This window comes from Euprymna scolopes, chromosome 19 (genome assembly GCF_053919585.1).
Source record: "Euprymna scolopes isolate OS-2025 chromosome 19, ASM5391958v1, whole genome shotgun sequence".
Taxonomy (NCBI): Eukaryota; Metazoa; Mollusca; class Cephalopoda; order Sepiida; family Sepiolidae; genus Euprymna; species Euprymna scolopes.
In genome coordinates, this window is record NC_136500.1 from 126,936,752 (window position 1) to 126,950,452 (window position 13,701).

Sequence of the window (13,701 nt, forward strand, 5' to 3'; positions counted from 1 at the left end):
TTATTGGTATTATTGACACTTGAAAACAACTATAAAAAATAATATTAAGGAAATTAAAATTTGTTATTCTCATTACAAAAATGCTAAATCTTTTGCACATACATACATCATCATTATTATTATATATGTATTATTATATATGTAATATATATACATACACACACATTGGTCTTTATTATGGAGAGTTATTAATTGTGCCTTTTTTTCCAGAGGTTGAAGATGTTGTCTACACCATTTTGTTTCTGCTGAGCAATAAATCCATGTCAACCACCGGTTCTGTTCATCCTGTTGATGGAGGCACCCTTTGTTGCTAATAAATCTTTGACTTGGATTCCATTTTTTTTTTCTCTGAACGATTCTACTAAGTCTTCTTTCCAGAAAATGTTCAAAAATTATGGTGCTAAAAATAAAAAATTGTGTTTATGCAAAACTTTGAAACAATATAAGTAAAAATTTTCTCCTCTGCGTGTTTTGTCATTTTTTGAAAGTGGGAACTATTCCCAATATGTTATGCATTATTCTATTCTCATTGTGAACTATACATATATATATATATATATATATATATATGCATGAATAAATATATATTATTCCAAACAATTTAAAACAAAAAAACTCGGAATAACATTTTTGCATGGCTAATGACCCCCTCATTCTAAATCCGAAAGGTGAAAGAAAAACTCCTTTTAAGAAGTAAAATATTCAGAATTTTAGGTCCAATGGCTTAAATTTCAAAATGCAAAAACATCCAGTTAAACGTTCATAAAAGAAATTGGTCTTTTCGGTTGTACTGCATTTGCAGAAAGCTAAAATTCAGTCAAGGAAAAGTGCAAATGGATACATAACCAACAAACATACGCTTCCATTGTTTTTTGTTCCCCCCCCCCCCAATTGTTTAATGTATATATATTTTTTAACTGTTTTTCTTACAATTTATGATTGAATATCATAAATTGTTTTTTTATCTAATGTATCAACCAGCAAATTTCTAGCTTTGCTGCAATCATAATTTGCTAATTGCTTACCGTCCTCTGATTAGAAGAATAGCAAGAGTGATACTATTCACATTCCCTAAAGTGTTAAGACACACAAAAAGAGTGGAAAAACTAAAATAAAAAGAGGAAATAAGTATAAGAAGCAAGGTTAGTAGAAAGACAATTGGGAGTAAGTGGTTCACTAAAGCACACAAAGATCATCTGAACTAGGATTGTTAATCAAGGTATGGTGGCCAAAAGACCGGACATAAAGGTCGAAATATTCAGAGGTAGTTCACAGAGAGTTTTAGTGGTGGCAATTAGTTTTGTGACAGTTTTACAACAATTTTTCAGTTAGAGATAGTCGATTGCAGGTTGCTGCTTGGATCAGATGAGAAAAGTTTAGGAGGCAGAGATGACCTGACATCAACCAAGGTGTGAACGTTAGCGGTAAGACGGTTAATCATGTCACACACATGCAAAGTACAACTGATATTTGCAGAATTTGTGTTGTGATTTTTTGTTATGTTTGTGAGCCATTGCGGTTGCTCCTACTGCAGTGAGAGACGATGACATGGAAACGGTGTTGAGATTGGCGATTGTTGTGGGCGGGGGAACACATGGTTGCACACAGGCGATACTAAGAATATAATTAAGGATTACTTAAGATTTCTACCTGGTCATGGCTGACGAACTGAAAACAATGTCTTGTAGAATAAATATAGATTGCAGTTTGAAATTCTGTACAGATTTCAAAGTTACACATAAACAGTCCGACAAGACACATCTGAAGAAGGCCAAAGGTGGCATCAACCGAAACGTTGTGGGAAGAATATTCAAGATGAAAAGAGTATAAAAATCCATCAAAGATGTTTAGTTTTATTAAGATTATACAAATTAAAACAAAGGCCAACATATAAAAGCCACAGTCAGTTTATTATTTTGAAAATTTTAAAATAAAGCACCAGTTTCGATATTCAAGTAAAAAATAACAAAAGAAATGATCCTTCACTTTATGGCCATGAACTAAATTGACAATATTAATCCAAAAGAATTGATTGTTGAGTTTTATTGAACCACAAAAAGATGACTTTAAGGTGCAGCAATACAACTCTATAAGAGACTGTCGATTGATTATGTGTTAGTTTGAAATAACATTTTCATTGGTCTGTCAAACTTTAGTTTGAAATAACATTTTCTTCAGTCTGTAAAGCTTCAGCTTAAATAGCATTTTGTCATTTTATCAGCTTCAATTTAAAATAGTATTTTCATTGATCTGTGATGCTTCAGTTTCACATAGCATTATCGTCAGTTTGAAATAATGCTTTTTTTGTTCTGTTATGCGTGTTTGAAACAGCATTTTCTCCAGTTTGAAATAGCATTTTCGTTTCTAAACCTTGAATAAATGCATCTCAGATTCTCTATTCTTATATTATGATAGAGAATAAAGATGAACAGAAATCCAATTTCTCTTTACCCTTAAGAACTCGAAATAATCGTTGCATCAAATTTTCGACAAGCAAATTTGGCATTTTATGATTTTACTATAAGAGATTATCCTAGGATACTTTTTCCCTGACGTAAAGTGAGCATAGGATTGAAAAGAATCTAGCTTCTGACATTAGTAACATCTTACTAATGTCTGTGTATGTATATTCATTACTGTACTCTCCATTGTAATAAACTTTTCTTTCTTCCTTTATACTGATGTAGCAGGTGTTCTTTCAGCTCAGTAACAAAGATAAAACCGGAGAAAAACCCATTCAATGTGACTTCTGCATCCAGAAATTTGCATGGAACAACACGCTCCAGAATCATCGGAGGATTCACATCAGGGAAAAGCCGTTCCAATGTGAAATCTGTGGAAAAAAATTTGCCCAATCCGACAAACTCTGACGCCACAAACAAATGCACCTGCAATGGATAAAAAAAAGGGAAGAAAATCTCCACTAGAAACAAGCAGTCATCGACATCCACAACGCCCTCTAAAAAAGCTGACGATTATCCACAAAATGATTATTTATCGGTGCTATAAAAATATCCAGGTGTAATTTTAAATAAGATTTTTTAAGACTTATTCTAGAGGAAATCGCTCCAGACAGGGCGTGATGCCATTTGATGCAAGAAGTTAAAAAAAATACTTGAATGTCAAAACTTAGTCAATGATTAAGTGTTACATGGATAGACAACACAAATTTGTCTCTTGATGCAATCAGAACTGATGAAATAGGAAGGAAATAATAAACCTTTCTTCCTTATTCTGATGTATCAGTTATTATTTCCATGCCGTAACAAGCCTACAACTTATTTTTAAATCTACAGAACATTATTTCAGTATAAAGTTGAAATGAAAAACATTGAAATTAACCACGGAATATTACACCTCCCTTCCATCTCTCCCCAGATAATTTATCCCCATTTTGGTTCGCTATTTGAAACAACACGTTTTAAGTTGGTAATATCACTTCATTTGCTATTGATCCTGGGTTTGATTCTTGTTTCTCCGAAATGCGTAAAACTCCAAAATACACTTTATCAACTGATAGGTTTGTTTTGTCAAAACTTGGAGATATAATGAAATAATGACTGCAAAGAACTTATTTTCTTCCTCTTAAAATCAAACAGAATTTCCATGAACAGAGTCTCTGTCCAAGAACTTCCTGTGAAACAGATTACCACAGGGTTGCTTACCTGTAAGTTAAAATCGTCTTCAAATCCAATGTCAACAAATACTTGACATAAACTGTTTGTGTAAATAATCAATTTTTTTTTCTTTTTCGTTCTGTTAATCATTTTCAATCGTTCATATTTGTCATCATTCATCTATCCATCTTTTTTTAACCATTATCTTTGAGTGGTTTCTAGCCTTGATAATCGATGACATTAGTAAAAAAAAAGAAACAGTTGCTGTTGAGATTTTGGAAGTTCTGAAAGCTTTGATTGAATCTTTTTTTGCGCGCGAAGCAGTGTCTGTAACTGAACCGGTTGTTCAAATTTCACTCAGATGCACAAAATGTGTTATAATATTCACAATTTGCTCATAAAAAATATGAATTTTTGTCTGTTCTTTTTTAATTTTTCTTTTCATTTCTTCATTTTGTATATATATATATTAAAAACCAACACAACATGTTTGAGTTCTGCATCAGTTCTCATTTGTCTCAAGGGAATCATCATTCAGTAATGAGAATTCTGATCCAGCTGATGGATGCGAAGACGCATCACTCAGCTCTGTGTCGAGCCTCGAGTAAAGACTTAAACTCGGGCTGTGAGGTGATGAACCTGGTTTAAGCCCTGAGGGACTCATCGCTTCCGGGTTACTCTTGGCCAATTTCTCTGCTTCAAATTTCTCTTCTTCTATCCGAATGAAATCAAACACAGATTTGCTCAAGCTGCCTTCGTCTAAGGGATTATCCTTTTCTTCGTGCTCCCCTTGAATATTTGGATAGGTATCAGGCAGATTGCTCGTAACCTGTGAGTCAAGGCTGGGACTCATCTCTTCTGGAGAAACCTCATCTTTGTAGTTTGATTTGGTTGCGTTTTGATTCATGGGGAGAATATTTTTGTGGGCCGTCAGCTTTTCTAATGTACGGATTATCTGGAACAAAAAAAAACTTAAGTTAGAGAAAGATGAAGCATACGAGAGAAGAATGCATAATTGGTTATCCAGACTTTAGCTTTGATTGCCCTCTACTCGTTGTGCTGTTCGGATGGAAGAATCTAGTGACTGCTAGGTTTTCATTGTATGGGTAATTTATTTCATAAAGGCAGATCTAGTTTTTTTTCAGAATTTTTACCATATCAAGCATTTTTGAAGAACAATGTTCCATATAACAATCTAATGAAAGTTAGTCTTTATATAAAGTAAAGCTTGATCTGATTCTCAACTTTGTTATCATGAAAATATTTCTGCTTACAAATCAATATTTGATTCTAACTAACCAGTTTATTGGGTGGATCCTGGCAGCATGTTTTTAAAAATAATGAACAAATCAATTTGATTTCATTTCTTTCATAAAATGATTTTTCCCAGTCAGAATATTTTTCAATTAGAGAATGAAATAATGGTCAACTGAAAAAGCAATGTTTACAAGGAAGAGAGAGTGAGAGATAAAGAGCGAGCTACTTCATAGTTTATAGCAGGTGACATTCTCTGTCTCTTTCTGTAATTAAAAAGAAGGGTATTGTGTTATAAAAATAAGACACATTCACAACTAGGTTGTTTCTCTGTCTTTCCTTTAAGTAGTACAATAGCTCAGTTGAAAGTGTCAGGTTAGAGTGTTTGAGGATGAATTTGGAGATGTACCAAGAAGATGAGTCAAAGTTTTTCAATAGACTGATTACACAGGATGAAACCTGGGTCCATCTCTATGATCCAGAGATCAAAGCCCAGTCAATGCAGTTGAAGCACTTGGACTCACCACCTCCAAAGAAGGCAAGGGTGCAGCCCTTTGCTGGCAACGTCATGCTCACAGTCTTCTGGGACCAGGACGGAGTAGTGATGACAGATTTCCTGGCAGAGGGTATCACAATTACAGGAGCCTATTATGCTTCTCTTTTGAGGAAATTAAGGAAAGCTATCAAAATCGAGAGGCAGGGCAAGATCAGCAAAGGTACACTCCGGTCCACAACTCGCATGTCACCAGATCAGAAGCATGGGTGTGTGATTATGAAATCCTTCCCCATCCTCCCTACTCTCCTGACTTTCACCTCTTCCCAGCCATGAAGTTGTTTTTGAAAGGAAAGCGTTTTCACAGATGATGCAGCCTTGATTTCTGAAGTCATGTCATCGTTAGAGGACCAAGCTGGGGTGTTCTACAAAAACAGTCTCCAGATCTGCATCAAACGATGGGAGAAATGTATAACTCTGGGTGGTTTATATGTAGAGAAAGACTAATAACTGTGCCAAGTTTTGTTGCTTTACTACTATGGAAATTGGGTCAGGGTCATTACTTATTGCACACCCCATGTATCTGAAGGTCACTATTTCAATCACTGGTCATTTGACATCATTTTTTAATTTTTTTCTTCTTTCTTAAACTTTGTTGTTGCTCTCCGTAAAGATTAAGATAACATTACCTAAACAACAATTTGTAGTTTTATAACAATTTTGATCATTTTATACTTTAATAACCAAATGATACTGTACTAATTAAATTTAACTTCTTGACACATCCTAGAAGCAGCTTATCCTGCCTTAGAGTTCAAAATAGACTTCATAACTTAGGGAGGATGCCCTGCAACTTTTCCCTGCAATTTCTTTCCCACAGAAGAGAAATTGCGAGCCTGTCTCTGCTATATTATTTTCATGGTAAGTGCTCGTCTGAGCTCCAATCTATGGTCTCCCCTGGCCTGATTTTCACAAAAAAAGACTCATCTAGCTGAAACCACTATCAATAATTTCCCCACTCATTATCGGTGCTTAAACCCACACAATAATAGTAATAAGTATTTTCAATATTTTCCTTCTACATTCTCTCGTCCATTTTTTCAATTTACATATAACTCAAGATGTTTTTATACGCATTAGAAAGATGTTTTAGCAGATAAGAATCTTTACATTTATTTGAACATCTGCTTTACTATTCATATAGGATGCCTACTCGAGAGAACTTGATTGTCATGAAAAACCCCTGTACAGAGAGACCTTAGGCACTCCAAGATAGTAGTCTAGTATGGCATTCACATTCTCCCCAGTAGATATTCACTTTCTCTTCAGTAGATATTCACTTTCTCTTCAGTAGATATTCACATTCTCCCCAGTAGATATTCACTTTCTCTTCAGTAGATATTCACATTCTCTCCAGTAGATATTCACATTCTCTCTAGTTGATAATCACAGAAAACTTTTGAAAGAAAACTTACAGCCATTGAATTATAAGTGGTTTGCTATACTTATAGGTAAATGTGCACTGAAAAGATACCATAATACTTTAAATTCAAATTTTGATACATCTCTTAATTTAAACACAAAAAAAAACAATTGGGACGCTGAAAACGTACACAGTAAAACAATATTGTCGCATTGATTATTTGTAACGCAAATTTAAAAAAAACATTTTCTGAGTTTTTTTATTTATGTTGGTAGTGTAGAAGAAAATGTATGAATGTTTTTTAAGAAAGGTGTATTAAAAAAATGGAGAATAAATTAAAGAAAAAAGTAAGGCGGTGGGTAAACCCCTGTTGTAAAATGCTCTTATGGTTGTATGTTATTTGTAAGAAAATTGTGTTAAAATAACTTAAACGTAATACGGAAATGAACGATGTAAAAAAAAATGCAGAAAGTATTAACAATCGTTTATTTGGATAATTTAAACGCGAAAAAAGAAATTGGGATGCTGAAAACGTACACAGTAAAACAATTCGTTTTATCGTTGTGTTGATTATTTGTTTATGTATGCATGTGCAACCGGAAGTTGTAAACCAGATGTTGGGGTACAACACCCGTTACAGGGTCATTTGAGTTTTATAATTATATAGATTGTAAATTACTCTTAAAGTTTTAAATAGCATTTTTGGATGCAGTGAATGTCTTGTCTTATAATGATTACCTTTATATTAAACAATGCTTCAAGCAATTACATTAACATCTTATCTGAGTAATATATAGTTATACATATGCAATAACAAAATGAAGAAATGGGGTTCAAGTTACTTTTCGTGCTTTTGATTTGATCAACATCTCATCAGTATGATCAGCATGCGATTCATTATCGTTACGTGTGCTTGAGATGCTGTTGTAGATGTTGAGCAGGTTATCTTTACTGAAGGAAGCCATTAGATTCAGATTGACAAAGTCTGTTCGGCACAGCCATTCCAACATGAAGAGACATATCTGAAAAACAAGAATACAAGACATGTTGTTGGCAATTATTTCAAAACAAGCTTTTCAAGCAGATAAAATTATTCATTGCTGAACATGCTGACATTTTTATTTAAAAAAACTTATGGTCATGACTCATTCTTTCTTTATTGCCCCTCATCTTTCCCTTTCTTTGGAGGGGACAACTTGTGACCCTTCACCGCTAACACCGGGGCTGGCCTTTTTCACTTTTCCATGGGTTGACGGCCACAAGAGTTTAGCTGCTACCGCCTCCACCTTCCTCTCCTCAACGCCAGACCTTCGCTGTAAGTTTTATCCTTCATTTTGTTTCCACATTAGGACTTTGATTAATTTCTTACTTTCTATTTCGTTAATATTTTGGACTTATTCAATTTCGATGTATTTTTAAGTATTTTCTGCTTCCCCCTTCCACAGCAAGCTTCACACTAATTCTGTTTTATTCTTTCTTTCTGTTTTCAGTTTTTACCTTCTTCATTTTTAATAAACGTGTTGATTCAATTACAAAATGTCTTCAGAGTTTTAATTTTGGAGAAGTGTTTACACTTTCCATCGTAAAACTTAAAACACTCTAGACAATGGAGCATGTGGTCTTTATGGGACGGAACACTTATCAATTCATACTTACTAACTGCGAGTGCTTTGCTGCGTCTGTCTGTAAATGGTGATTGATCAAGTTCAGAATTTTATCACAGTTAAGGCCACGGCATTTAGTGTTGAATGTTTCTAAATCAGTGCGTGAAGGAATTTGTCGGGGGTTTTGTATCATCTCCCTAACCAGTTGATCCTCTTCATTCCACTCGGGCAAACTGTATTCCTCAGAGTCAAGCCTAAACAATACACAAAAAGATACAGTCATTTCAATGACATAATCTATTTCTTTTGCCCAAAAAAATACAAAAATATTTAATGCATGAGAATTGGCAAAAAGCTTATAGTAACATCTTTAACAAAATTAAAAACTTTGAATAAACAGATATATTGTTTTTGAAACCATATTAAGATGCAAATATTTGATTAAAAAAAAAAAAAATTATTTTTTTTTTAATTAGATGATTTTTTTAAATGAAATATTTGCATCTTAATATGGTTTTAAAACGGATTCTTTTTATTCAAAATTTTTATATTTAAATTACTTTTTTAAAATTATTTTCAAGAAACAACTACCAAAACAAATTGTTAATTCCAAAAGTTTTAAGCTGAGTTTTTTTCTTGTTACAAAATAGATGTTTTAACTTGTCTGAGTAACTCTTCGAAAAATGTGCAACTTTTATAATTTATTTAAAAATATTTTCCAATTTTACTGTTTGGAAAATATTTTTATTATTTGGTAAGGTTAAAAATATATAGAATATTTTTACTTATTCGGTAATGTAAGAAATAAATGATTTGCACTAAAACTTACTTGTCATCTATTAGTTCTGTGTTGGCCAGATTATCTTTATTGTTTGATATGTGGGATGAAGACAAACAATGAGGTTGAACAACATCAGCATCGTCATCCCAACCACCTCCTGCTTTGCCAGGGATATGTTGCGGCACAATCACTAAAACAAAAACAGTAATTTGAAATAATTAAAACAATTTGCTAAACTTTCCCAATGAATTCTAAAGAAATTCAGAGTTTGACTCATATACAGTTTATATATATATATATATATATATATATATTTCTGTATAAATACATTTTCTTATATATATATAATATGTTAAGCATACTTTCAATTTAAAGGTACAAAATGATAAATTAAAAAAAAAAACCTGTTGCTTACCTCGTGGAAGAGAATCTGTCAAAGTTTGAGTTAATATTTCTGTTTTCTGATCAAGTTTCACAGGCGCAAAATTGTTGCTCAGTTTGTGTGCATCAATCAGAAACGTTTGGTTGGACTGTGGAGATTCAGTCAGTTTGTCCAAAAAATTCCCAAGACTGTCCCTTAAAAGTTGGCCAGTTGTTTCTGCCATTTAAAAAATATCACACAAGGGATAGAAAAAATAATAAAATAAATAACATATTTAAAGCCATTTCTTTTATAAAAAAAAAAACAATAATTTATCATGATGTTGTAGTTTGCTTGAAGCATTGTGCATAATGTATAAAGAGTTGTGTTAGAAGGCTATGGCAATACAGTTAATGAGACAAGGTAAAAAGAATAATGACAATATTGAAAGATTTCAATAATTTTCAATTATAACTTGTCCATTTACCAACATGATGGATCGAACCAAAAAGGTATTGTGGTGTTATGTTTTTTTTTAATTTTCAGAAAGAAAATTGTTTTAAAATATGTATAGCTATCCAGTTGATATTTTGTTGAGAGTTGAATTAAACTGATTTCGTAGAATCAATGCAAAATTCAAACAAAAACTATTATATCCAGGCTTTTTAATTAAAGCGTGAAATTCTACTCTATTTTATGCCAATTACTCTAATAAAACAGCCTGGAAAAATATCTACAAAATAATTTTTAAAAAAAAACAAGTTCTTAATTAGCATTTTAGAGTGTAGAGGTGGATCAATTTTCTATATGAATTTAATGTAAAATGGTTACTCACTTTCTCGCCAGCTTGTTTTAATGATTACCCACTATTGAACTAGATAAGTATAAGAGAGAGATGGGAAACTATTTAGGTGGGATGACGGGTTGAGGGGAGCCTGGAATTTACTTGAAGAGTATAAAAATAGTCATTAATGACAAAATTAATCTTAAGGTCAATGCTGTGATCAAAATCCAGATCATTAATTTATCATGAATAAATAATACATAATTCATAAGTGGTCCCCAGTCACAGGTATATCTTCATTTGGGGAAATGACGACGTTAGGTTTCCACAACTCTTGCAGGGTGATGTTGACATCCCCCTACATACGAGGCCTGGTATTTCTATATTGGTCACCCATCTGGTACTGACTAGGCTCAATGTTGCTTAACTTTAGTGCGTCAATGTGATTATGCCGTATTGTATTTATTGCTGTTCGGCTGAGGTATGGTTTGGTTCAGTTCAAGGTGGTCCATCCTCCCAGGCTTTATGTTCTGTCTGAGAAGAGGTTAGTCTACTTTTTTTTTAGCCATTTTTTGTAAAACAGAGTGTGTTGGCTTTTTAAAACAACACCTGACCTTGTGTCTGACTTGTAGAAGAGGAGGTAAATAAAATACTGTTGCAACATCTGGGCTTGTGCACCAACCACTAGACTCTCCTTCTGGGACTGGGTGCAAAAACGAATTTCTAATCTAATAAGTCCCACACTGCTTGTCAAGATCCAGCTCCTGTCACATCACTGCAGAGATGCATCCCTGTGCTTGTTTTATAAGTACTTTTACAGAACATGCGCCAGGTAACTCACCAGACTAGTTGCTACACCTCACCCTTTCATTGTAGAGGTTCCTAGATGCTAGTTTTCTTACCTCGGACTTTACCCTTTTCTGCTCCCCATTTCCTAGATAGTATCTACATACAAAAATTTAAATGTAATATGAACAAATATCTTGCTGCCTCAGCCAAGTTGTCCCTTATAAATCTGGCTCCAACCACAGCAGCCCTTTATGTGTCAGTGACGATATGCTTTGTTTGGAGTGAATTGAAGTATAAAAAAAAGTTGTGTTGCATAAAGTTAATTTTTTTTATGATGTTATTATTCCTAACCTTCAGAGACAAGCAGTCAAATATAATTATTAATCATGGTCCCAAAAGATAAAGAACGTCTACATCCCCATCGAATAAATAAAAGTGGTATCCTTGTGCCAGACTAGTAATTTATGAAATCTGTGAAAGTAACATACTTGGCTGGTGCTGAGGAGAATTTCCAAAGCCTTCCATTTTACCACTTCCCGGGATGTTACCCATTCCTGTTGGCGCTGAAGAAAAGAAAACAAGAATAAATCAAAAATCGCTCAAAGAAAACTGGATCAATTTAATCTCAGCAGAACGGATCAAATAAGAATTTTGGAATTTTTTAGATGACGATTTTATTATTTGACCAAATGTTTTAAATCATGAATTATACGAACTACTGTTCTGATTGCCACAACTTTTTTTGGCCAATATAACCTCCGACCTTCTTCAGTTGCATCTTATTGAACTCAGAAACATCAAGATTTTAAGCAAAAATAAAACAAGAAAATACAAAATCTACAAACCAGAATTTGAAGAATACGACTTTTTGGGGTCAGTTTCGGATTCCCTTTTGCGTTCAGCATCAAATAAAACTTCAGAAAGACTCTGCAAGAAAAATGTTTAAAAAATAATACTCACACATGCGCATACATATACATACATATATATATTAGTGTTGGGGCGATTAATCGGAATCGGGAATCAGAAAAATCGGAACTTTTTGGGGTATCAGAATCGGTACCAAAATTGGAAAATTTTGTTTATTTTCCAATGCCAAAACCGATTCCTTGAATTATCTTTATTTGATTTTGCTTTTATAAAACGTCTATCACTGCTTGCATTAATAATAAAATAATAAATATTCATTGATTTAAACTTCCAGTAAGACTAAAATCTTTACATCACCCCCTTCACAAGTGTGTTTTTACGTTTGAGAAAATATAGGCACATTCAAAATGTGTTTTTACAGTAATCAGGACAACAAAAGACTAAGTCCAAATTTATCATAAGTTGATTTATTATAGGCACAACCAAAAAATGGAAAAAATAAACAAGCAGTTGTTTATAAACAAATTAAAATCTATTAAAATCCATTCTTGAGCAACTTTTTTTTCCAGAAAGATAAAAACCTTAATTTTATTATATGAAAAGTAAAAAGCAGAATAATATAAAACTTTTTCTACTATTTTTAATAGAATTTTAAATTTTCAAAAATGATACCATCCACCACCATTTTTATCTCAATCGTTAAAAAATTAAGATATTTTTGAAAAGGTTTTTTAACCAAATAATTTTTTTTTCGTCTAAATAAGAATATACCTGAATTTTAAATAATTCCAACTTGTTATACCATTCTATACATTTGCATAGCGAAATAAAAAAAAAATTAATGATGATAGGTTAAAATTAAGTATGGAGGCCTGGATATGACTAAATAAACTTATTTAGCCATGTATTTTTAATGTTTGGTTTCACAATTAAGTGAAGAGTTCAATTCTTTTTTCATAAGTGATATATATGTCATATGTGTTGAAAACAACTCCATCGAGTATCACGGTTGGGCCACCATAGGTGAATCAACAAGAAATTGCAGAAAGAAATCATCATATTTTTAGCAAAGTGTGCAGTTATTTATTGATTCTTTTTTCTTTTTTCGTATTGATTCTTTAAAGCATTTACTATTTAATGGAATATTAGCAATACTGGGCTCACTAAAAAAAAAATTATTTATTTTTCAAAGATTGAAAGTAGTGGTTTTTGCAAAAATAATGAAAATGTATAATTTTTTTTTTTTTTTTGCTAATCTGAAAGATAATAATTATTAACATATTCAACAAATTTCACAATTCAAAACACAAAAGATGAAAAATAAAACACATTCAAAATTTGGATTTTCAACCTTAAGGTCTGATATGTGCGCTGTTGTTTTTTCCCCCTTTTTTTTAATCTACAATCCTCACCCTCCCCACAATTTGGCTAATTATTTTAAGCATATTTGGACCCACAAATAAAGGGGAATGTTGTAGACAAATAAATAAATATATATATATATAATAGCAATACACATGAAAAAATTTGAAATACCTTAAAATATTTCAATATTGGTATACATAGAAAGAGCTTGGTGAGCTAAGAAATAATCTTTTTAAATTTTTTAAATCAACTTAAAATCAAGTAAGTTATGGCTATTTTTGTGCCTCACATGTTTGGATATTTTTTCCTCTTTAAGACCATATGCATTTCGTCACATTTTTTACAATACTTTTTCAGTAA

At 32.5% G+C, this 13,701-nt stretch overlaps 1 protein-coding gene across 2 annotated transcripts in view; it reads right to left on the minus strand.

Moving 5' to 3' along the window:
• Positions 1-3,737: 3,737 nt before the first annotated feature.
• The window catches only part of LOC145239962 (AP-4 complex accessory subunit tepsin-like), a 28,093-nt gene continuing 18,129 nt past the window's right edge, over positions 3,738-13,701 (minus strand). The window contains exons 6-12 of one of the 2 annotated variants that reach the window (XM_080103548.1): positions 11,952-12,033; positions 11,595-11,669; positions 9,588-9,770; positions 9,221-9,362; positions 8,444-8,645; positions 7,630-7,809; positions 3,738-4,572 (exon numbers count right to left, since the gene is read on the minus strand). In XM_080103548.1, coding sequence (XP_079959674.1) covers positions 4,120-4,572; positions 7,630-7,809; positions 8,444-8,645; positions 9,221-9,362; positions 9,588-9,770; positions 11,595-11,669; positions 11,952-12,033 — 1,317 coding nt within the window. In that variant the 3' untranslated portion in view covers positions 3,738-4,119. The remainder of the gene's footprint in view (positions 4,573-7,629; positions 7,810-8,443; positions 8,646-9,220; positions 9,363-9,587; positions 9,771-11,594; positions 11,670-11,951; positions 12,034-13,701) is intronic. The other variant, XM_080103549.1, reaches the window with a different exon arrangement.